This window comes from Dermacentor andersoni, chromosome 1 (genome assembly GCF_023375885.2).
Source record: "Dermacentor andersoni chromosome 1, qqDerAnde1_hic_scaffold, whole genome shotgun sequence".
NCBI lineage: Eukaryota > Metazoa > Arthropoda > Arachnida > Ixodida > Ixodidae > Dermacentor > Dermacentor andersoni.
The window spans coordinates 294,312,312-294,337,927 of NC_092814.1; the positions used below are offsets into that span (position 1 = coordinate 294,312,312).

At 44.3% G+C, this 25,616-nt stretch overlaps 1 protein-coding gene across 10 annotated transcripts in view; it reads left to right on the forward strand.

Moving 5' to 3' along the window:
* Window positions 1–25,616, forward strand: part of LOC126548353 (mitochondrial amidoxime-reducing component 1-like) — a 54,525-nt gene that overhangs the window by 4,417 nt on the left and 24,492 nt on the right. For 4 of the 10 annotated variants that reach the window (XM_055063297.2, XM_055063290.2, XM_055063292.2 and 1 more), the window contains exons 2-6: window positions 5,502–5,782; window positions 12,639–12,815; window positions 16,468–16,615; window positions 19,579–19,725; window positions 19,791–19,852. In XM_055063297.2, coding sequence (XP_054919272.1) covers window positions 5,535–5,782; window positions 12,639–12,815; window positions 16,468–16,615; window positions 19,579–19,725; window positions 19,791–19,852 — 782 coding nt within the window. In that variant the 5' untranslated portion in view covers window positions 5,502–5,534. Of the gene's footprint in view, window positions 1–918; window positions 2,513–2,580; window positions 2,665–5,501; window positions 5,783–12,126; window positions 12,183–12,638; window positions 12,816–16,467; window positions 16,616–19,578; window positions 19,726–19,790; window positions 19,853–25,616 lie in introns of those variants that run through there. The other 6 variants (XM_055063296.2, XM_055063291.2, XM_055063295.2 and 3 more) reach the window with 6 other exon arrangements.

The following is a 25,616-nucleotide window of genomic DNA, read 5'->3' on the forward strand; positions in this document are numbered from 1 at the left end:
ACAAACCTTTACACCCAGCTGTGTGTTCTGTCTTACTTAAATTTTACTGATAAGGTGTTTATGTTTTGTCTTCCCCAGCTTAAACTAATGTGGATTAAAATGCAGGACTCTTTTCAGAAGTGCTCTCACTTGTTCTTGCTTTGCCTCTGTAGGTTTCCCTTCATAGCCACAGAAAGTTGCCCGTGAGTATGGGTTTATCTATTGTCATTGTGATATATATTTTTCCACCCTCTTCCGACCTTTCTAATCTGAATGTAATCACACCAGAAACGTCACCACTTTGATTGTGTTAAGTTTTTGCACAATTATGTCAATTCATCACGTTGTTCTTCTCAGGATTATATTTCATTTCCAGCCCCCTCAAATATTTCTCGATATCATGCTCTAAATATAGTTCCGTATAGTTCTCGTTCGGACTTGTTTTTGTACAGTTGTTTCCCTCATGCGATTCAGTGCTGGAATGCTTTGCCTGGGAATGTACGTGAATGCCATTTAGGTGAATTTATTACTGCTATTTAATAGTTGTAATGTATGTGTAAAATTCTTTGCTGTCTTCCTACTTCTGCTATAGCCAAACGTTTGGCTGCAGTATGCACAAATAAATAAATAAAAATAAATAAATACAATCGGCGGAGAAGTTCATTGTGAAGGGAAGCGGGAAGGTCTCCACTGAAAAGGTAGTTTACTCCTCGTGGTTTCTTGGTTGTCTGAGTCTGCTGTGTAGGTGCACTTATGGAGGTGCCAGTGCCCAAGTGTTCACTGCAGAATTTTGGTCCTCTTGGAAATTTGTGATGTTAATGGCCTTCTCCCCTTCGTTGCCTGCTTTGTTGCCTGGGTCAACTCGGGAAGTGGCAGATACCAAAGTGGTGACATTTGCTCAGAGATGAAGACAATTAGCTCGACAAAGGCAGGTGAGCTGGAATGTTGCCCGGACTTGCGATGCTGAATTCCATGCTGATCGTAACAGAAGGGTGCAAGTTCAGAGAATGACTCTACTTTAACTAGAGCTCATGTGAGAATCTCAGAAGCCCAGCTGGTGTCTCCTGTGAAGCGTGTTGAGCATAAAAGACAGAAAAACTGTGATGTGAACTGACTCAATGATTGTGTTACATTGGATGTCTTAGTCTGCAAAACAGTGGAAGACATTGGTTGCAAACCGAGTTGCAGAAATACAGACGCTGACTAACGCTGACATGTGAAAGCATATCCCAGGGGATTAGAACATGGCTAACTTGTTATACGAAAAAAGAGCATTCTTAAATGGGACAAAAGGGAGACGACAAACATGAGCACTGATTTCAAAGTTCAAAAGGGCTGTTATTCACATAAGTATGTACTGACCGGCACAAGTTAGCACACTGTTAACTTGTTATCTAGATGTGAAATTGTGCAGACACTCCTAGGATGTTCACATTGGCGGGAGGGACAAGAATTTTTTAATACTAACAATAATTTGCAAGATAGTGTTTCTGATCGAGAAGAAGCTGGCTGCTCTGGAGAAAGCATATTGTTTGAAGATGAATGTGAACAACTTGTCAGCAGGCTTTATGAACTACAGCTCTTATAGCAGGCTATAATGAGTGACAGCATAGATAAAAAGGGTTGTCCATGATTGTCACATTCAAGACCTTAAAGGACTCCTCACCAGGTTTGGGCAGTACAGACAAAGTTCAGTGTGCAGACAAGTTCAGTTTGCAGATCACATGCCGATGATTGTGCCTGAAAAGTATTGGAGTGCTCCTTGGCATGAAAACAGTTGAAATTTTAAACACCCTTGCACCCTTCCTCTAAAGGGAACCCCACTTCCTGTCAGAGAATCAAAAGGTCACACGCATAAATGCCCATATGTAGATGCACTGTCTGCAACGTCACGGATTATGGCACCTCACTTTGGTAATTGTCCTATGAAATGCATATTGTGGGAAACCTTCACTGGAAGCATGCTGCACAGTAAAAAAGAAAGAGAAGAAAAAAATAAAAAGAGATTGGGCTCATGGCATAGACGTGACACTGTCTTTTGGCTCTGGTATTGGAGAAGGCAGGGAATGACTGTCGCCTTTGGACACTAGTTGAGGGAAAGGGTGGGAGTGCCTATGTTGGTGGTGACGCTTGCCCCTTGGTAGCATGGCAACGCTACATTCCCAACCTAAATTTCCAATGGGACCTGGTGAGGGCCTTTTTAGAGCAGTGGTGCACTTCAACCACTTTCTCTCCTTTTAATCTTTTCCTCCCCTTTCCCCAGTGCAGAGTAGACAATAGGGCTCAGTCCCGTTTAACCACCCTGCCTTTCATTTATGGTTTTCCTGCTCTCTACTCTCGACTGAGTTGCATGAAGCTGAGGAATACTGGATTTGTCACACTCAAGAAAAATAGTATGGAACATTGATGAGTGAAATGGTCATCATTAGTCCAACAACACTGTGCCACATTATGACTAAAGGGATTTACTTTGTGTTGGAGGACGGCTTCAGTCACTTTCGGGAGAGCTCGGAACATCCAATTTTGCTTCCACGTAAGGACCCAATTACCATGCTAAACCACAGAAAACTACATGATGGTGTTTGCTACGTTTTGGCTTAGCTTGGAGAGGACTTCTGGACACCAAGGACCAGGCAATTTATCACGAGAGTACTACATGGCTGTGCTGTCTGGTGATGGTATTTGGTATGCAGTACATCCTTTACTTCTCTTGCAGCATATCAAGTCCATATGTGTCGCTGTCTTTTGAAGTATCGGGAGTTGATTTTGCCAGGTCTCTGCAGCAAAGTGAATGGAATTCTGTCAAAGTCATGTATACTGATATTCACTTTCACCACTGTCTGAGCTGTTCATCTTGGAACATGTCAGCTATCTCTTGTCAGAAAAAGTAAAGCTTGCCTTCAAGAGGTTTGCCACTCAAGGTAGCATGGGCAAAGTCTTTTATATACTTGGAAAATGGCAGAACATTCAAGTTGGCCTCAAAAGACTGGGCAGCAATGATAGGAGAACAAGTTCGGACCTACTTTTCGAATAAGAACATTCTACAGAAGTTTATTCTATAACAGGCATGGTGGGGAAGGTTTCGGGAAACACTGTTCATTTAGTGAAAGCTGCATCGGAGAAAGTGCATGGATGGTGCTACGCTTTTGTCTGAACTGAATTGGTGTTGCTCTTTAGTGTCCCTTTAAGTGTATTTTTAGATCTCTACCCATATACAGTTAAACCTCGAGATTACGAACATCAATATAACGAAATTCTCGATATAACGAAGTATGTCTTTTCATAACATCTTGTCCATAGAACACCATGTATTCAAAACCCCACTCAAACTAAGTGTGTTTGTATGCGATTTCAATATAACGCAGTTTCACTGCCGCTGCAAAGGAATGCCGCGACAATAAATTGAAACTTCCGCGAACGCAGATGGTCAAATGATAGAATTACAAGCGATTGCTTGCAGTGGCGTAGCTAGGTCGTATGGCACCCGGGGCCGATAGCTCTTCTGTCACCCCACCCCCCACCCCCAGGTGTAGTCGAGGAAGGCGAGGATACGGACAATTTTCGTGTTTTCAGACGTATATGACCCCCGCGGCCCCTCGTTGCTACGCCATTGGTTGCTTGCAAACACTTCTCAAATCGCGCCGCGCGAGAAGAGCAACCGCCGAAGTGGAGCCGCATCATGTTTCGTATAATTCCAAGTTCGATAAGATCATATCGCGCCCCGTGCACTGTGTGCTTTAGGTGCGAGTGAAAGTGTGCGAGGGTGAGGCGAGAAAGATGGTGGCTTCACGAGTGCCGCCTTCCCGCGCGAGCAAAGGGAAGGAAGGGTACGTAGGGGAGCTCGCTCGCGGTAACGGGATCAAGCGCGCGCGAGGGGATTGGGGGTAAGGTTGGCGCGCGCCTCGATATCTAGCACGCGTCTCGGCCGTGGCTGCGCGTGGCTGTAAGCGCGACTGAGCTCATACGCAGCCGCGCACCCTGCTTTAGGGACAATCTGCCGCGTGTGCAAAGAGTGGGCGTGCCGAGACGGCGTGGCGCCATGTAAGCTGTCTTCCCGCACGTTTAGTATTGGAGGTTGCGTAATCTCGAGTTTCGGTGACCGGTTGGAGCGAGAGGCAGACGGAAGCATTCGCTCCCCGCTGCCAGTGCTTTTCCAAATAGCGTCTCCCAGTGCGGGCGATGCTATTAGCCGCGGGGGCAGAGTGCATGCGAAAGCGTGGCTGGCTTCGCTTAATTCGTACCGCCGAGGAGAAATCGTCGACGTACGTGGCATGAAAACGTATCATCGTCGCGGACTCCCAAATTTTATCAAAATGAATTGTTTTCTCATTCAAATTTTCTTTCCCGATTGCCCGTTAATTCAGAAAACTCTGCGGCCTCTTTCTGCGTAAGAAAAATCGATCGGCGACTGTACTTATTTGCATAAAAGGTCGAATTTCAATAGAACGAAATTTCGATATAACGAAGCAAATGTCCGATTTTACCGACTTCGCTATATAGAGGTTTAACTGTACTAGCTAATTTTCCTAAACACAGTTAAAAATTTGTGGGATGAAACTGTATGGTATAATAAACTCGAAAACATATGGTAAAGTGTTTTATTATGGTGTAAAATATTGTATTTCTGTTTACGTTTTAGGGGTAGTTGCCAGCGTTCACTGCGAGCCTGCCTTACCAAATCTTGAGACCTTTTGTGAACTGACATTGAAAATATGCCCTCTTGTATCTATACCAGTTAGTGAAATCTTGCAAGCATGTGGGCTGTGGTTCCCAGCCTAATTTTCGTTCATTGTGGACATGGTGAGAAGGCACTTGTCATCAGAATCCAAATATTCACACAAAATATACTAATATGATCATTCAGTATCGTTTTGGAAGCACAAGTTCAATTCTGGATTGGGTAATTTCAGTAATATATTACTTCAAGGGGCACCCATTTTGTGGCAACAACCACAGATGATTGCCGGACTACTACATAATTTTGAGGTCCCTGTTACCAGTTTGTCAGTCTGTTTGCACCTGGTTGTGACACTTTTGATCGTACATATTTCTATAACACCATCCATGGGTATGTTATTAAACCAAAGTAATAGTTAAAAAAAAACTTCGATGAATGTGGTTTGCTTTAGGTGAACATTGTTTCTTTAATGTGCACGAGCTCAGCTTATTGTCAAGCAATGTTGGAAAGTCCAGCTTGTTTGCTGTGGGTAATGCTTAAGACTCCATCAGCCATTTTGAAGGGCCATGTGTTATATAAATTTTTGTGATGACAATGACAGCGATAGGTAATTATACGGGTTGTAATTGTTTAGGGAGTAAAAGTATTTTTTTGAATTCTAGAAATATCTCAAGAGCCAAAAATATTGGCACAGGAAAAATTTTGGTTTCAACACCCCCCACCCCCCATTTATTTATTTGTGACAGCTGGGAATACTTATCTAAAATATTTATCTACCCCGAGTAGTTTCTCAAGACTGCTATCTTTAAATCATTTAAAGATGACCCATGTGTTTCTATTTTAGGAGGAGCCGCAAAACTAAAATACACAACGAGCAATGTCCTTCCCTGTGTTAAGAACCCCACACGTGAGCACCATTGTTCTGGCAACTGCAGCAGCAAGTGGCATAGCTGCAGCTGCAACTTTTATTTTGCTGAGGCACAGGGCTGCCAGCAAGAATAACTTTGTGCCTGTGGGGCGTGTGGCCAATATTTTCATCTACCCAATTAAGGCAATCGCCGGGATAGAGGTGCCCTATGCAGACTGCGTTGTGACTGGACCAGTCTACGAGGGACTCAGAGACAGGTATATATGTCCACTGGTGAACAAGTTCACTTCCGTGTTGCTTTCTTTGGCTTTAGTGTGTCTTGGCTTTGTCTTGTATGTTTGTGCTTGCGCACACACACCTGTGAGTGTATGCATGCCTATGTTAGTGTGCATGTGTGAAAGCTTTTATACAGATTTCTGGAAAGCTACCTGTGGCATACAGTGCATTTTGGTGGAATGTTATGTTGGAATATATAAGCTTAGAGGCAGACATTGCATGAAAAATAAACTGCAATGTTCAAGTAGAAAGCTCAACTAATTATCTTTTGGTACTTCTGGCACATGCTGCAATTGCAGAGCTGAAACCTGTAACTAATATACACAACTCATTCAGCGCAGAAGTGCAGAGGGTGACAGTAGAACCGCGTTGATACGTTCCCGTTACGTACGTTTGTCTGCGCCAACGTTCGCAATAGAGAACGCAAAATAAATGACCCAATTGAGTTACGCTCATTTTTTACCGGTTCATACGTTCCTGGAAAACACGATTTTTCGACACCAACGGTCAGTGCATCCCCAAACTGCAATCGTATGATACGTTTTCTGGCCGCCAGATCCCATGCAAACAAAATGCGCGAGGCGCGCGCGATCGAGAACAGTGTAGCTGCCCGCCAATTGAGGCAGCATCACCGCAATACGCATCCGCCCGTCTCGCGTGAAAACGCCGGCGCGCACTCAGTTTCTCATTCCGGTACCAGCAAATCTGCTCCGGGGTTGTCGCACGCGGCATTCACAGCTATCACCGCCAATGCTATTGCGATATTCATGCATGTTCACCTATCTGATTCATAGCGCGTGGCGCCGTCGGAAGCGTAGCGCATGCTTTTAACAGGTGACAGCTGAAACGCGCCGCCATTCCCGGCTGCAGATTGCGATCGTATACGTTTATCGGCCACTAGATCCCATGTCCACAAAAAAAGGCGCGAGGCGCACGCGATCGAGAACTGTGTATAGCCGCCCGTCTCACGTGAAAACGACGGCGCGCAAAGTTTCATATTCCGCGGTACCAGCAAATCTCCGCCCGGTTTGTCGCACGCCTCATTCACAGCTATCGCCGCCAAACCTATTGCGATAAGCATCTTCACCTATCTGTTTTACAGCGCGTGGTGCGCGTAGTGCCATTGGTAGCGTACTGCACGCTTTAAGTTGGCGATAATCAAAACGCGCCGCCGTTACCTGCTGCAGACGGCGCGATATATGGGCATCACGTTTCGCTTCGGCGGCATCCGGCGTCGCCCACCAGCTCGATTTCGTTTCGGTCTCCCGTCGCCCTCTTAAAATAAAACGCGTCTCGGGCCGCCGGAGCGCCACCAGCTCCACGCGGATCGGCGTCCCGTGCCGCAGCAATCCGCGCGACGCTTCGCATTACGTAGGTGCCAACATTAGTTGAGTCTGTTAAATTTTTTTAGTTACTTCGGGTCATACGTTTTCCCGGTTAGTGCGTTTTTGCCGCGGTTTTTTTCCCAAGACGGATGAACGAGGTTCTACTGTATTTCCCCCAGAATCCCCTCATGTGCACTGCTGGACAAAACTAAATTGACTGGCAACACATTTAGAGGCATATTTTGGGGTCCGACATCTTGAAGCAGATGCTAGCCTGAGTATTTTCGTTCAAAGGAACGCTAAATACAGTTTTATACTTTCTTTGCTTTGCTTCAGGAAATCACAGTCCAGATTACGTACACCACATTTCATAGGCTGTATGCTCATTTAAATGCATGTTAAAAAAAAAGTCAGGTTGAAAAAGCCTGTTTGTACTTCGTTTTTTCCTGACAATGTAAGGTAACAGTCAATCATAAGCAAGATGCTGGTGATATTTATTACAGTAGATGTTGCTGGAGCCATGGGTTGGCGTCAGTTTGGCACAGCTTGCTAACATTGCCGAAAATGTATGGGGACGAAGAGATGTCTGCACTCAAAATACTGGACCTGACTCTTTCCTTGAGCAAAGTCTGTCCCGAGTGCACACAGTGCGTGGGCCAACTTCGGAGATGGAGGGTTGTTGCTGTATGCCAAAAAAGACGCCAGCTCACAAACTGTTTCATTTGTGTGCATACGAACTATTGTGTGTGTCCTTCCACACTGGGGCTTGTCGCACGGTTTCGAATTTATGTCACAGCATGGAGTCAAGGTGCCATCTAGGATATGCGTCATGCACAGCACAAGCTTACACTGATAGTAGCTAAGGCAGAGTTTCACATGTAATCTCCTCTCTTTCTCCACTTCATAAATCGTAGAACCTTGGACCTCGGCAGAATGGTGCGTTAGAGAAAGCTATATGGCGTACGTGGTTTGCAACATACTTCCTAAATTTAAATTCATTTATGTGTGCCTTTAATGGGACACTAAAGAAAAAAATTATTTCAACTGTATTAGTAAATTGCCCTTCTGGAATACCAAAAAACTACTCTTACCATTAGAAGAGGCTTGGTAAGCCAGAGAAGCTGCAAAAAATGAAAAACTGGTGGCGACGCCTTTTTAAAGTTCCCGCAACAGCTCGTCGTACCGTTGTAGATTTTGACATCTGCGAGGGCCTAGCTAATTGCTTACCAGTAAAAATCGACTACATTCTATTCTTCAGGATATGAAGATTGCACTTGGCAAGTTTTGCAAATTTTTACTGAGCCAATGAGGCCTAAATGTAAAAAAATGCTTTGAAATTCATGACCCCACACTGACGTATTGGCGCTGGAGGTTTGGCACGAAATTCAGGAAATTATACTTTGACCTTAATTTCCTCTTCAATCAACCTATTAATCATGAAATTATCAAAATAGAGTTTTCAAAGAATACATTGTCAGTCTAAACTGATTCATTGTTTATCTTTACTGTCCTCTTAAATAAATGTAACCTTATCCCCTTCTGGCACCAATTAAGTCTGTCTGTTGAAAGTTTAGTTTCACCACATTTTTGCATCTTCAAAATGTGTACAGCTGCAGAACAGAATAAATAGTTGCAATTCTTTAGAGAGTCTTGGTAAATTTGCAGAATGCGGACTCCATGCAAGAACTCTCTACAGGAACACCAGATATAAGTACATCAACTGTTTCGTTTTCATACTTGCAAAGCACTCATCCACCCACTTGAAATATGTGGTGGATGTAAAACATGAAAAACAATGAAAGAACTGAACCCACTATGTGGTAACATAGGGAAATCTAGAGCAAACGCTCACACATTTTAACTCGTTTTTACTAGAACACCTTACAGATATTATTCAAACTTGCAGCACTGGTTCAATCAAAAGTGTTTCCAGATGTGTGCGACACATTTTAACCCTTTCTGTGCCACCTTTTCTATGACACCACAAAAATGACTGATTTATTGTGAACACCTTTCGTTATTGCAGTATCATAAGTTGATTTGTTATTTTGCGTTTTCTGGTTGCTGTCGGTTTGTGGTTAAGATGCAGACAGGCATGGCCACAGAAGCAGTCCATATATGAAGCTTGACAATCCTTGGAACAGTGGTCGAACATGCTTTTATTGTCCTCTATGTGACTCATTATTCCTGGTGCTTAAAAAAAAAGAAAAAAAACGAAGGTGCTGATTGCAAAGCGTTTTCATTGAGCTGCATCCACGGGAGAGAGGCCGCCAGTGGCTCGAACTCTTGTAATTATCAAGAGCTCCGAACACAACTCACTAGAGCTGTCCGAGTCTAATTGGTCACTTGAGGTGAAGAGGTGTCCAAGAACACGATTCCAGCATTGAAAATGTTGGTCATCATCGCTGCAGCTGTGTAACTCCACGGTGCCATTTTTAAAATCCAGGGGAGCCGAACTGTCACTGCTTTTTTGCCAACTGCACCCATAAAAAGTTAGTATTCTGGGAAGCTGGTGCCAAATAGGGCATCATTCACGACAAAATGATAATATGACCGCCACTAGTGTGTCAATTAGCAGACCAAATGGAATCACTGAACAAGGGAGACTCGTCATTGCCAAATATTAGAGAAAACGCCAATGAGTGAGACTCATCCGTGGCACAGAAAGAGTTACCCTTAATTGCCACGAGAAATTTAGAAATATGTATTAAAAGTGCATATTTTTAGAACCTGCATTTATTTTGCCATTTCTTTTCTAAAAATGATACCAGGAATGCCTATAGCACTTGACTGATCTTCTTTAAAAAATAGCAAAATACAAATAATGTCCAGTCTGAGTCCTGACGACAACTGCATGGTGTATTTGATGTGGTTTTGCTGTTTACTAGTGTGCCTGTGCCCCTTGCGATTTCTGTGACATGTGGTGGCACTTGAATATGACCCCTCACTGAAAGATCACACTCTTCTTTCTATTAACCACTTCTGTCGGTCATTGGAATTCTGCCTTTCAAGCACTTACTATACATTTAACAATCAGTTCTACAAACAGACTAGACAATCTCAGTCACAGTCGCCGCACTCACCATAGAGGACATTGAAAAGAAGGTGCGCAGTACTTTCACCCCAAGCCAAAAATATGTATGCACTACGTGGACGATTGTTCTTGCGTTGTGAAGCCATTTGAAATTGACAATTTGCTCACACACTTGAAGTTGTAGAGCCGGCTATTTTACCGTGGAACGTGAAAATTGTTCTCTCTCTTTCTTACATGTTCTTGTGAAAAGAGAGCAACCGAACCTGGCCTTTTCTGTATTCAGAGAACTGGCACATGTAGGACAATATCTTCACCTTAATTCAAATCACCTCACCTGCCACAACTATTGTGTAATCTGAAGCCTCGTCAAGAGAGCTGAAACAATTTGTTCCTCCCCGCACTTTCAGAAGGAAGAGAAACACGGTAATTGGTGACCTTAAGAAGAACAGTTTTATTCAGACATTCATTCACAGCGCTCTCCGCCGATGGAACATGAATGAAATTAAGGCGGCTGCTGTCGACCCACCCCTACAGCAGCGCTGTGTCTCGATACCTTACCTTCAAGGGGTCAGTAAGGTATCAGTAGAGCATGTGTGCTGTGAGGGGCAGGGGTTGATGTCACTCACAAGCCTCTCTATACTGTTGGAAGCCTCCTCCCGCGTCCAAAAGACTACTGTCCTGTGAAAAAATCACAGGGCATTGTGTACAGGGTTACTCGTACCGAATGCGCCACGTCATATATCGGTGAGAGTGAAAACTTTCCTGAAATAATTTGTTAATGCAAAAATGACCTTTGCCACCTAAACAGAGAATGGAGTGCTGTGGCAGACCACTGCAATATTTTTTACTAAAAGATTAGTTTTGGTGGTGTCGTCGTCTTGGAGAGCGAAAACAACCACCAGCGGTGATTCTTATGGACTCCTGGCACATCCAAAGTACATTGGGAAACATCAATTGTTTCTCAGGAACACTTCCTGCCATTTACTCCCAAGGACTGCAAAAGGTCTCCACGTGCCTGTCAAAGCAATAAAAAAAAAATGCATATAAGCACTGCTATGCCTCGCGCCATCTCGCCCTTGAAAGAGCCGGTCGAGCTCCAAAATGTTAGATGTTTAAAGTTGATTTTGGTTGGAGTTTCTTCATTCCTTAATTCAGTTCTTCCCAAGCAGGTATATCTCTGCTGAATGTTAACTTTGAAAATACATTTTGTATTATTTATTTATGTATCAAAATTACAAGGTAGTGCAATTTTCATTTTGACATGTCAACTCATCATCGACAGTTAAGGAGAATTGAATTATGGGGTTTTACATGCCAAAACCACTGTTTGATTATGAGGCACGCCCTAGTGGGGGACTCCGGAAATTTCGACCACCTGGGATTCTTTAGCGTGCACCTAAATCTAAGTACACGGGTGTTTTCGCATTTCGCCCCCATCGAAATGCGGCCGCCTTGGCCGGGATTCGATCCCGCGACTTCATGCTTAGCAGCCCAACACCATAGCCACTAAGCAACCACAGCAAGCTGACAGTTAAGGGGCTAATTATTATCTTCTTGAGTGCTTTTGCCTTAGATACACTATTTTGGCTTGTGCAATTGTGCACACAACACTTAAAGGGGGTATTACTGTCTGCCTTCAGTTCTGCAATTGAAACGTGTACGCTTAAGCAATTCATTATAAAATTCATAAACCCAAAGTTTGTTAACCATCTCATTTAACACTCGAATGTGTTGTACAGCTAATTTCCGCCTCTTCAATTAACCCGCCTGAAGAGGCACAATTATACTCCTGGCAATTCTTAAAAAGTTAGTGTGTTTGTGTATTTGTTGTTTTATAAGAAGTTTAGTTGTGGGTAAAACAGCTGCCTTGCATCTTCCTTATCTCTATATACCATGTTTATTTGCTCTGGTTTCCAATGTGTAACTATGCTACCTTGTACAATTATCCACTCTCCTGGGCTTCCAGGTGTAGCCAATGCTGTCTGATGGGGGCAGCATGCAAGAAAGCCTTCACCAGGACTTGTGTGAGTTGGTGCTTGTTAAGTGTAATTGTGTATGACACGAAGGACAGATTTGTAAGCATGGGTGAAAGATAGATAAGGCTGACTATTTCCTTTTGTTTGTGATTGTGTGTTCTTTTTTACTGGGAAGAACCTTTGTATGTGAACTTGGAGTTGTATAAGTTTTTGTTCATGGACAGTAGTTGGCCATGTGGTAGCAGATAGAATAAGATAGCCAAAGTGAGGGAAACAAGTACCCAAGAAGTGTGCAAACAAATTGTTATTTTTTGTTAATGGCCATTTCATGTTAACAGTTCCTCCTCAAGCTGCAACCACAACCTGCAAACCTATGGCGATAACATTTTTGAACTATATGATACGTATGTACTGTTGCTCTTAAGAGTGTAATGATGACGCATCCAAAGACATGCCTAGCTACCTACTTCTTTAAGAAATAATTGTGTTATTTTTTTTTTAGGTTTATGTTGATTGTGAAAGGAGACAACTTCATTTCAATGCGTGAGGAGCCCCGCCTTGGCCTGATCAAGACGAGTTTTGAAAATGGCAAATTGACACTGATGGCTGATGGTCACCCACCGCTTGTCATTGATGCCTGTGACCCGGATGAGCTAAGCAAGCCTTCTTTTACAGTCAGGCAAGTAATCGTGAAACATTTCTTCCCCTGGTGCTCAGTACTGGTGAAACATGGGAGTGGGCCTAATGTTGTATATTCTTCACCCACCCACCCCTAACCCAAGATCTTTGTCAGTCCCTCAAGCACAAAAAACTTTAATTTTTTCTGCTTTTGCACTTGACTGCACAGAGCTTGACCAAATATTGTGTGCATTGCTGACTCACTTTAATTGTAATATGGTTTCTCATCATGCTTATTAATTACAGGGACTCTTTGTAGAAATCTCATATTGTCTCTTCATAAAGCTACTCCACAGCATTTTTTTTTTTAGGCTTTTTATTAACTTGCTTTTATACCCTCACTTCAACAGCTGATCTCTGATGCAAAGTTGCTAATCTTCCCAATGCTTCATAGTAGTGTCATTGTGCGTGAATGACAACAGTCGTTCTATTCCAGCCGTGGTGGCTGAATGCGAAAACACTCGTTTACCGTGCAATTGAGGAAACGCAGCTCTTAGGTGCCCGTTCCTGTGGCGAGCGTCGGTGTCGGTGGCGTAACCGAGTGAACGAGTGCAGCGAAAGATGAAAGAGTGAACGCAGAGCGAGAGATCAAAGACGTGAACCGCGAACAGCAGAGGCCTATGAAAGCAGCCCCTTCAGTGAAGTGCGCGCTGGAAACTGGTGTCATGCGGACCAACCCGACTGCTCGATGCGTACTCGTGTCAGATCTCAGCCGGACCACTCGTTACGTACTATCGTCTGCTCGCGTCAGCTCTTGCTCGTGCTTGTTTGGTTTGCTTGGTTTGGTCTCGTTCGCACTTGTTTCGATTGTCACGGTTTGTGATTGTTTTGTAATCTTATTGTATGCATGATGCAAATTGTGTTTAGTACTTTCTGGAAGCCACGGGGCACCAGCGATTACACTGGACCCTTCAACGAGTCACGTATTAAAGCTGATGTGCTTGACCGGCAGATCAGATTTTCAAAGATAGCAGACTCTGCTACATGTCTCCCTCAAATTCTTTGCCTAGTTATATCGCGAAATGAAAACACGTATAGAGCTGTGCTCAAATTTTGCATTAAGGAGTATCATAATCATCGGTGAATTTTTGATGGAAAGTCACAAAGTGATGATATTGGTGGTGTCGACTTGCTCGTAATCTTGTATTTTTTATGTTTTAATTGGTCTTGGACATTTTCCTTTGTATTTTTGGAGCTGTGGTTTTAAATTATTTCTAGCGGTCGTGAGTCAACATTCAGAATGGAAAAAAGAAAACAACTTTGATACCTAAAATGGTATCAGAGCTTAAGATTGTGCTTTACCTGGAAAAGCAGCTTTGATGCACCCAGATGGCTCACTAATAGACCTTTCGCACAACGCAAACCATGTGTTCACATAAGACATCATTAGGTTCCTGCCACCATTGCGAAGGATAGTCTTCTGTGCATGCAGTTGCGTAGCCAGGGGGGTACACCTGATCCCAGTCATTATTCCAGTGCTCCATCTTGCCAACTGTGTGCAGTGCAGAAAAAGCTACGTGTTTCATCCGCCAACCAGGACCAAAGAAAGGTCTCCTCCATTGTCTGCCTCTGATTTTCCTCTGCGTGATTTCACCTGAATGGAGGGCACAGTTAGGGCAAGCCTGGGGTTGGGGGTCGGTTCATTTACTGTAAAGCTTTCTCAATAATACAGGTCCTCATAGCTGTTTTGGTGCATAGCCTACATGGGTGTTTGACATGCTGCAACTTTTGCGTTGCGATTCGTTATAATGAGTGGCACACACTGCTATGAAAGGTGCGTTTGAATGACATGATGGTGCTGTTTTACATTGAGACTTGTGATGTCAATACTGTCAGTATGTGTCCCTGGTAGATAATCTAATTTGCAAGTAAGGCGTTTGCAAGAGGGATGCACTATGCCTGCTCTCGGATTGGTCAGCAGTTTAGTGAGGCATGCCACAATGACCCATAACTATGGCTGGCAAATGAAATGGGTTTGCATACGAGTATAAGCTGTCTTGCCATGCTGGTAGCACATCTACATGAGTTCTCCCTCCACCATACCATTGTCTTCGGTGTTTTGCTGCAATGTTTAGGTTCAAGGCATCCTCATATATAGCTAAATAGCTGGGACATGAGTTATGTTTTCCCTTTGTAGTGAGTTCTACCAGAAGGAAATGCATAGAGTCTGTGAACACAGCACTTCACTACTTTATTAAATTAGTGTGGAATTCCTTTAAAACACTCCAGACCGTTCCTGTGGCACCTCTCACTGTCTCCTTTGTTGCCTTTGTAGTTTGGTGTTTTAAACAGGATTTATTAAAACTAGTTTTCTCCTTGTTGAATATTTGTCAGGTAAGCTGTATTGCTCAATTGCATAATGTTTTCTTTTTCTGCCCTTAAGCACATACACTGTCATCTGCATGCGTTGCAGCCACTCTTATTGCTTTATATTTCTTCCTTGATGTGTCCACATATCATCCTTCAACAAGACCTCCAGGTGTTTCAAAATTTTGGCAGGTTCAAATTTAGGAGCATTCTTCCTCTTCACTATTTTTGCATACATGCTTCAAGGAAATATGGCCTTGGTGAATGATTACAGTGCATTACAGGTTAACATAGGTAAAAGCTGCTTTTACCTATGTTAACCTGATTGCCCTGTCAAAGCCTGCGCTTTGGGTGTACGTGTGCTTTTACCTATGTTAACGTGATTGCTCTGTCAAAGTCTGTGCTTTGTGTGTGCATCTATGTTTCTGTTCACATACTGTCTTCCTTGTGCAGTTTAAAATTTTGCTGAATCTATGAACCGACTAGCCCAACAACATGCCTTACTTCAGTATATTTCTTCTACCCCAGGCTCTTTTCTACCTCTCAAGAACATGGAACAAGCTGCTTTTACCTATGTTAACCTGACTGCCCTGTCAAAGTCTGCACTTCGTGTGTGCATTTATGTTTCTGTTCATGTCCTGTCTTCCTCATGCATTTTAATATTTATCTGAATGGTCTGTAAACCAGCCACTCTGAGTCATGCATTCTTTCTCTCAACAGAGTGCAATTAGCTTCACCAGTAGCACAGTATGACTAGCAGTGTTTCAAACATTATCTAGGTAATTGTAGAAACATGCTTTTAAACATGCTTTGCTGTTTGTTGTGCTGGTTGATGACTTGCTACATCAGTTGTGCTTTCACCTCGCTTGCATGAATTCTGGAATGTAGCAACACATGTACGTTTGCTTTAATTATCATTCATTCGCAGTTGTGTTTGTCATCTACACAGCCTGGCATGTCCTCATGTGCAGTATGGGACACTGGTCCTCCATCGCTCCAACACATACATGCATGCACATAGAGAGAGAGAGAAAAAGGGACAGACAGACAGGAATTAAAATGTGGAGGAGTATGTCAGGCCAACAATGCCTCCGGCCTGCTTCTTCAAGTATGGGGACGGGCAATGAATAGAAAAGAGAGGTTATGAAGATGATAATACCATAGAACACAAACACACGAAACAAATCTAGGCAGCATATTTCTCATGAACCTTGTCTCAGAATGATGCTTTGTAGAAGAAGTGCAAAAAATTTATACACCTTTGTATTTTGAACTTTCTATTAAATTGAAGTTGCTGACTGTTGTCACCTTCCAAAGGCCATGGCTCTGTGATGTTCTGTACACAGAATGCGGAAATTCAGCTACAATGCTGTGGAAGTGTCTGAAGAAGCATCAAAGTGGTTGGGGGAGTACCTCCAGAAAGATGATATTCGCCTTGTGAGAATAATTCTTGACCAAGAAACACTTGACCGAGGAAGGAACTGCCCAGTCTCGGTATGACACATTCGTTTTATATGCATGTTTTTCCTTTTGTTATGATGATACTACAAGAATATAATGCGGCTTGCTTTCAGTCAATAGCAGACAAAGCAGCAGCCCTGCCAAACCCTGGAGGGTAGGCAAAGACAGCTTTGATAAAAAAAAAAGAAAGGTTAAGGAAAACTGAGTTGTATCAAGAGCTGTCTGGCTAAGAGTTAAAATTTCAATTGGGAAAAATAAGCAGTAAGTGCAAATTTGTCTTGCCAAAAGTTGGAGAGAGAAAATAAAGAGATTGACCAAATATAACACATATTAATATATGAAGAAAAAGCTTTCACATTCATCTAAGACTGTTAAGGAGTTATTTACAAAGAAAAGAAAGGAAAAAAAAAAACAACTTGTGAGGAAAAAAAATGACAGTTGGTGCATAGATGTAAGACTATAAATTTAGCGCTGCTGTTTGTCCTTAAAACGGTGAGGCATTCTGTTGTTTATGCATAAATTAACACTTTCAACACTGATTTGAGGTTCTTTGTCCATTAGGGTCTCTTTCTTTGTCTCCCGCAGGTTATGTAAGAATTCAGCAACCATTTTAAAAAGGGGTAGAGACATTTGAAATCTTCTTATTCTGTCTCACCAAATCTTCAGTGCAGCAAAAGCTGCTGGTCTTGTCTGCCAACCAAGAATTACGTTCAGGTGTCTGTTTCAAGGAAGAAAAATTATGCAGATCCCACGCATTGCGGGAATTTATGTTAATGTGAATATGTGCCACACAAATTATGTGATAAAATGTTTTAACCTCTTGGTTTGTGCTCACTTCCGCTATATGGACTTGCAAAGAGGCAATCAGAAGCAGACTGATGCATACTTTCTAGTACCCAGTCTTATACAGCATGACTGTGACGTGAATCTCGCCAATGCCATGTGTAGTAGGTCACGTGACTCCATCTCAATACATTAGCACAACGAGAATGAGGAAACACCCGACACATGTACGCAGCAGATAATTAAATGCACTATCTGCTGTGTATGAGAGAGAATTCTTGATTTTGTTTGCAAACATCTGCCTGCGACTGGTTTCGCAGGAGTGGTGATGCTGTAATTTCGGGAATGCTTAACACCACTTGAGAGTACAAATCATGGTTTGTCACCATAGAGAGAACGAGGAAACACATGCATAAGATGCCACTGAAGTAGATGCAACTTCTGCAGGGTGTTGCGCGTGGGCCAAACTGGGTCGATCCTGAAAGCTGTGCAATGTGGCATAAAACGTCTCAAAGCACCAATTACCACTGGAGAAGGATGAGGGAAACTGGCATGCTCTCACTTTTATATTTGTTGCTATGTGATATGACACATGCACCAAGCATTTAAGAGCACAAGCTTGCACAAGAGAAGAACTGGTAAGGCACGGTTATGTTTGTGTCTGTGGCCTTATGTGTAGAGCATTAATTGGGCTGCTGCATGCGACCCAAGTTCAAAGCCAGTCATCGGTTACATAGCTTCTTTATTATTATTGAGGCTGGGATTGAGGCTACCCGGCTAGACCTACGAAGAAATTAACACGGCAAGCTGGGCGAGTTGGTTATTGAACATGTTCCTATGGGTGCACTTCCTCTCGTCTTTTGTCTGGGTTGCGCTGCCCATCCATAGGAACATGTTCTACGAAGGAAGCCTGGAAATCAATCCTAATAATGCTTCGCATTAAAGATGAAGGGTTCACCCATTGTGGGCCACTTATCAAGCCACGATTTTTTCTTTCAACTAGCATTTTCATATGAGAGAATTGGCCATTGACAATGGACAAGACATCACTGTAGTTCACAGTCCTGATTCACTGAAATGACCAGTATCTTTCACCACACTGTATGGAGTTACTGAGACACTGTATGGAGGGATCTTTCTCATGAGTCTTGTTATTATGTGGGTACTTCGTTGAAAAATATTTTAGAGCTTATTGTAGTGTAGATGTGCTCTCTAAGGTCCTTAGGACTGTACTCAGCTCCAGAGAGCGATTGTTACAAGAATAAGTATGAACTCTAGACTTTGCATTAAAGGGACTGACAACCAATTTTCATGGTACCTAATCTTTTTAATGGAATGGAAACCTTACCAGTCGGAGTGTCTAATCATGGAGTGTTTGCACGGAAAACGCTGTGGAAAATTTTTTATCTGAATTTTTCTATCTGCAGTGGAAGATAGAAAAGATAGGTATGTAGTCGTTCACTGGAAGCATGGTGAAAACGGGGATAGGTGAGCGCAATAGCGATTATACACTGTCATTAGTGGGAGGCAGGCGACAAGTGTGGCTGTAACTGTGAAAAAGTATTATTTTGTTTATCAAGTTGATGTTCCTGCAATTCATGTTATAAAGTATTTCTGCAATAGCTATGTGTTTTTGTGGTTTCCTGTCCAACTGCTTTGGTATTTAACCAGTAAAAACGAAACCAGTTGAATCAAAAATGGAACGACGCTTTTTACATATGATATGCAGTTCAGTGATTTGCTGTAGTCATGCGCGCGCTTTTGATTTCCAAAGCATAGAATAAAAGTGCAAGCGTCTATATATAGCAACTGCAATTTTAAACAATAATTATGTTGTACTTAATAACAGCCGAGTTACGTACAATAATCTTGTGGTCTACATCCGAAGCATCAAGAAGTACCGCCAGGCCTCACTGCTTACTGGTTTTTAAGACTTTCTTTGCCAATTTAAATTTATAATTCCTACTTAAATCGTGAACAGCGTGCTGGATTCTATCACTATAAATCATGGTCATAACGCATTCTGGCCAGTTGTCAGTCCCTTTAAGTATTTTCTCTCACTGCTTTAGGTGCATGCACAGAGAAGCCACATAGACATTGCTTGGTTTACACGGCTCACTTATAGCTCTCTCTCTTACAAAGAAGTTAAAGACAGGTCTGTATAGCACATATTAAAGGCCACTCTGCATATAACATTCGCAATCTGGTTTCAGTTGGTCTGCCATGATGAATCAGCATTTCATGTGCTGTCCAAAGGTTCACTTGATGACTTATGGTCGAAGCTTCCTCCAGGCAGCAACATTGGACGAAAAAATTTTAGACCTGCTCTCTTTATTGATGAGTGTGAAGCCTATGCAGAGGTAAGTAGATTCAACTTAAATAATTGTTGTCGCAAATGTGCTGAGGCTGTGTCTGATATGTGTAGGACCATTGGGGCCGCATGAAGATTGGTGATGCAGAAATGGCCTTATCACATCGCACCACAAGGTAATACATTCATTTCTGTAGATTTCAGGGCTCATATATATATATATATATATTATAACGGGAGTCTAGTGCCTTAAACACAGTTCCAAGCAGTACACGACACACCCAAATCTCGGCCCTTACAAAAACCAAATATTCCCCTGACCTACTGCTGCTCTATCCTTCTGCTTGCCCTTCTCTTCCTCTTCTTTAACTTGCGGTGTTCTTCGTTACTATTACACTCATCAACCCCTCTCCCCTTGAGTTCGCACAGGAGTAAGACAGGAGTTCAGTTCAGGTTTCACGAGGGACGTAAAGCTTCATCTGACTGGCATGAGTAGGAAAAGTGTGTTTACGATGGCTATCATCAAGTTCAGGAATCGTGTTTAAACGAAACGTCACAGGACCCAGAGCTTCCACAACATGGAAAGGGCCAGAAAACCGTGTAAGAATTTTTCACAGCACTGAGGTAAACGCAGCGCCCGTCAAACCATGACTAAATCGCCTGGTTGGAAAGAATGAGCAGGACTTTGCTGTGAGCACGTATTGAACTGCGCTTGGTGGTGCAGTACTGCTAGCCGAGCTCGGAGGCGAGCCTGGCGCAGGGTCTCACTGGAGTCTACTTTTGTGGGGTGCTCTTGCGTAGACATGTTGAAGCCAAGAATGTGTTCTTGCGGTAACCTTCATGTCCGCCTGTAGAACAGCTGAAGCGGCGTGGCGTGAGTGACTTCCTGTCAAGACACGTTTAGAGCGAAAACTGTAGCAGCGACGTCGTCGTGTGTGGGACAGATGTAGAAAGAAATGATGTCTTTTATGGTGCAGTTGGTGCGCTCGACTTGTCCATTTGTTTGTAGATGTTGAGGGGATGCTGCAGCGCGTTGTATTTCACGTCTAGACAAGAAAGTTTTGAAGGCACGCAACATAAATGCAGTTTCCCACAGTCGGAAATCAGTAACTTCGGCATGCTATGCCAGAATACGAGGCACTCGTTAATAAAGAGAACTTTTACCCACTTAGTTAGGTAGTCTGGGGCCACAATGAGAAATTTGTCATGCTTGCTGTGAGGAAACGGGCCCATGCGATCAATGTGCACGATATCAAACGGTTCGTTAGGAGGGGCAATTGGTTGTAAGGGCACAGGTTATGGGTTTGTAACGACCTTACAAGCTTGACAAATGGTGTGGGATAACACGTACAGGTAGATATCGGCGCGCATGCCAGACCGCCAAAACCTTTCTTTAATGCGAGCCAGAGTCTTCTGCTGACCCAGGTGGTCAGCAGGCACCACAGGTAGTTACGATTCACTTCCTGTACGTTGATGGTAAAGGATGCCATCTCGGACTGTATAAGCTGATGAAAGTCTCTTGAGACGGCGCGTATGTGTACTGGTATCACCAGAGAGGCACCGGACCGTGCCACAGATTTTGGTATCCTTTGATTGTGCAGCTTGGAGATCAAGTACTACAAATGCCGGCACAGAGTAGTTAGTAACGACAGGGTTGCGTGAAAGGTAGTCGGTGTCTTGGGGACAAGAACCACTACGATGAACAACCATTAAGCTGTAGTCTTGAAGTTTGAGGGTTCATTGGGCAAGTTTGGCATTTAGGTCTTTTTTTGTTTAGAGCCAGCACAGTGCAACATTGTTAGTAACAATAGTAAAATGCTTGCCGTAGACGTAAGGCCGAAACTTCTCAATGGCCCAGACTGCTACAAGGCACTCAAGTTCTGAAGCATGGTACTGACTCTCTGATTCATTGAGGCAGTGACTGGCATAGGCAACTGGCTTCACGTTCCCTTTGGAGTCATATTGTAGAAGAATTGTCCCAAGGCCAAGATCACTGGCATCAGTGTATACGATGCTAGGGGCGTTCTCTTGATAGCGTGCGAGTGTTGGTGGAGTCGTCAGGGCCACCTTAATGTTCTGGAAGGCTGATTCCTGATCGGGGCCCTAGTGCCACTCCTGATTTTTTTTCAGAAGTTCATTGAGGGGTGCAGTGTGAGCGGCAAAGCCAGGGACGAAATGGGGGAAGTAGGAAGCGAAGCCCAAAAAAGCTTTTAACTTGTTTGGCCGTTGTAGGAGCCGGAATGCTTGCTAAAGCTTGTAGCTTCGAAGGGTCACGGCTGCTGCCGTCAACACTCACAACATTACCCAAGTAGGCAACTTCTTAATAGCCGAAGAAACACTTTGAAGGCTTTATGCGGAGCCCATCATCATCACCATCGAGAGTGTGCAAGACAAGCTCCAAATGCCGTTGGTGTTCGGAAAACATGGGAGTGTAAACAGTGATGTCATCCAGATAAACCAATGCCATTGCCCACTTCAAGTGTCGAAGGACCCGGCCCATTAGTCGTTGGAACATTGCAGGTGCATTAGAAAGCCAAAAGGAAGGCGGTGATAAAAGCAGTTTTCTCCACGTCATTCTCGTCGAGCCCCACCTGCCAGTAGCCAAAGAGAGGTCGAGTGTAGTGAAAAATCTGGCCCCGTGAAGCCTATCTAAGGCATTGTCGAGGCGGGGAAGGGGGTATACATCCAACTTGATAATACTGTTTAGGTGGCGATAGCCTACACAAAATCGCATAGTGCCATCCTTCTTTCGCATGAGAACTACCAGGGACAACCAAGGACTGAACGAGCGAGATATGATGCTGCGCTTTAGCATATCTTCCACTTGAGTTGTAATTTCAGTGCGTTCAGAAGCAGAAACACAACAAGGGTTGTGCCAAACGACTGCATGGGAGTCAGTGTCGATTTTGTTATGAACAAGAGTAGTACAGCCAAGTTCGCTCGGTGATAACGCCAGTCACCTTTGAAATTTCACCAGCAATGCTTGGATATTGGACTTCTCGGATGATGTTAGGTTTGGGCCGAAATAGAACACATTCCAGTCAACGGAGTCATCACCACTCTGTGAAAAACTACTGTGTGTAACGCGGTTTAATTGCAGAGCCAGAATGATAAACAGGCAGGTCTGTTGGTCGAGCATCAGGAACCGAGTGCGCAAACTCTATCCTCGAGCGAGGTGTTCACTATGCACCTGTCTCCTTTGCTACAAGTGTTGCACTGTTGCGAGGACGGAGCAGGGCTGAACGGCTGTCCCAGACACCAACACAGTTGCAGAGTGTAGGCACAGTGGGCTGTCTGGTAGGCTGAACACCAGGACAGCAAATGCAGAAGAGGAGCGCAGTAAAGAGTGTAGGACGGCAAATTCATTGCCCAGTGTTGTGACGGAGACGTCTCAACGCTGCCGCCACTGTTGCGAAGGAGGATCCAAGGCGGCGGTGATTAAACGTAACATTTATATGCAGTATGTACAAGGGCGTTACATGAACGGCTCAGAGGCCGGGGCATAATGGACTCGCACTAAAGCGTGCGGTGAGAAACGGAAGCACGCCTCTGCTTGCTGTCGTCGTCGTCGTCCCGTGGTTCGGGCTTTTATAACCACAGGAGTCGATGCAGTTGCCATCGGCTCGAACCTCCAATCAGGACCCACTGCGGGTTGCTGTGCGAATTTCGACGAATGGACGAGAGGCACCTGCATCAGGCGATCCCGGTGAAGTGGTTCAACGGCGCCGCTCCGGCGGCGCCACCGGATGTAACCCGAACATGGCCCGCCGTCGGGCCCGGCGAATTCGTTCGGCGCCCAGCTCCAGCCGCATGCCGGCAAAGCGAACCTTTGTTGGGAGCTCTAGCACAACACCAGTCACAAGTAGATAATGCAGTTAACAAAGACATCCGCATCTAAGCATGCGTCCATGTTGCAATGAACGGGTACCCATGCAGCAGAAGACAAGGGTATAGTTACCGTAGATGTTGCCAGCACAGGAAAAGAAAGCAGTGGTGGTGGGCAAACATGTTCATTTTTGTGGGCCTTCGGTAGAAGTATGATCATTAGCACACATATCCATGTTGAGAAGGCACATACTGTCGTACGAAATTAAGATTAATGCTTATGCAATGATGAAGTGCGATTGCTCAGAAAGGAGCGAGCTCCTGCGGCCGCGTGGCTGGCCATTTTAAAGCTAGAGCGCACACACGAGAACAGCACTTGATATGCGTCTGCATTGGCTGCCAGGCCTGGTGCCGGATCATGAGGTGACTGTTATCATGAGGTGATCATCATGAGGGGATTATCATGAGGTGATTATCATGATCATGAGGTGATCCTATTATGTACCTGGCATGGTTAAAGTCCATGCGTACGCCCTGTGTTGAGCATCAGTTGCAGCCCAAAATTAAGGGTGTGCAGAGCCTGTGCACCACAATGAATGGGACACACTTTTTCCGAAAGCAGTCACAGTCATCGAGATTTCTCCAATGGATGGTAGACTAGTTCCATCAGCTAGGAGTAGGATGGCTGGTGCGACCACAGCCGTTTTCAGATGGCACTGAATGGGGAGCAAATTTGGTGTCATGAAATTCAAAGCTGCACCGGTGTCTACTAGGGCTTCAACGTTTTCTGGTGGCCCACCTAGTTGGACTTGCAACATGGGCATACCTGTAGATGGGCCCAGTGACAGGAGAGGGACTTGATCACTTATGTGGGGTCCTGCCCTGAGTGGCCCGCGGTGAAGTTTTCCAATGAAAGGGTACGACGCACATGGTCTCAACTGCCGTGGCTGATCTCGTTGCATTGATAGCAGCGCCTGGTTGGAGAGCGCTGATGGTATGCATTGGAGCGACTGGCTTAGCCTGCTGATGCTTGTTGACTTGGAAAAGGGTGGGGTACTACAGTAGAGTGTTTCACTATGTGAACCTCCAAGACAAGAGCTAAGGCAGTGTGAACTGTAGACGGGTGAGTGAGGCGGACGAAGCGTTAAACGTAGAAGTCAGTGATGGCGTCGATGAAGGCTTTGGTAGCAATGAAGTCGGTGGTGGAGTTCGGACAACCAGCCAGGGCCTTCCAAGACAGGCGATCAACATGAGCAGTGAGCTCTTGCAGGCTGTAGTGGTCTTGTTGCATATGGTGTAATTCTGTAATATGCAAGTGGTGAAGATGGGCATCACCATAGCGGGATTTGAGTGCTGAGGCGAGACTTGCGTAGTTGGAATGGTCGGATGCCAGCAGGAACTCCAGAAATTCAGCGGCATCAAAATGAAGCTGAGCCACAAGGATGTGAGTTTTGTGGTGAGGTGACCAGGAGTGGAGAGTAGCGACAGACTCAAACTGTATACAAAAAGCAGACCATGACGTGGTACCGTCAAAGGTAGGTGCACTTGAGAAGGGTCCTGGACATTGCTGCATGATGGAATTGGGAAAGGGAGATTGAGGTGCCGAGACAGTTGGAGCTTGATCAGTGGATGCAGGTGACACGAGGCTTGAAACAAGTGTGGTGAGGTCGGCGATGTGACTCTCCACAGAAGACACGCTGGACCAAACAGTTCTTAACGGAGAACAGTCACTGGTCAAGGTGTGCTTCAAAAGAGTCCAAGAGAGCCGCTAGGTCGGGCGCATGCTGACAGCGAGTGGAATCCGAATTGGCAGGATGAATGTTTGAAAATATCGTAGCAGAATCTAAAGCCTGAGATGGCAGCGACGGTTGCGTAGTGGTGGTGTCTGTTATATAAGGCGTCGCTGCCGACTGCAGCGCCATTAGAAGATGCGTGCTTGGAGCCACCTGAAAGAAAGAAAAAGAGGATGGAATAAATGGTGAGGGACTGAGTAATGTCTCGATTGATATCGTATTGAATACTATGTGCGATACAACATTATTGGCGACGAGGATTTAACAGCCCATGTGCTACCGGCTTGCCCTTCATCTGTGCCTTCGATTGCTGCATATCATC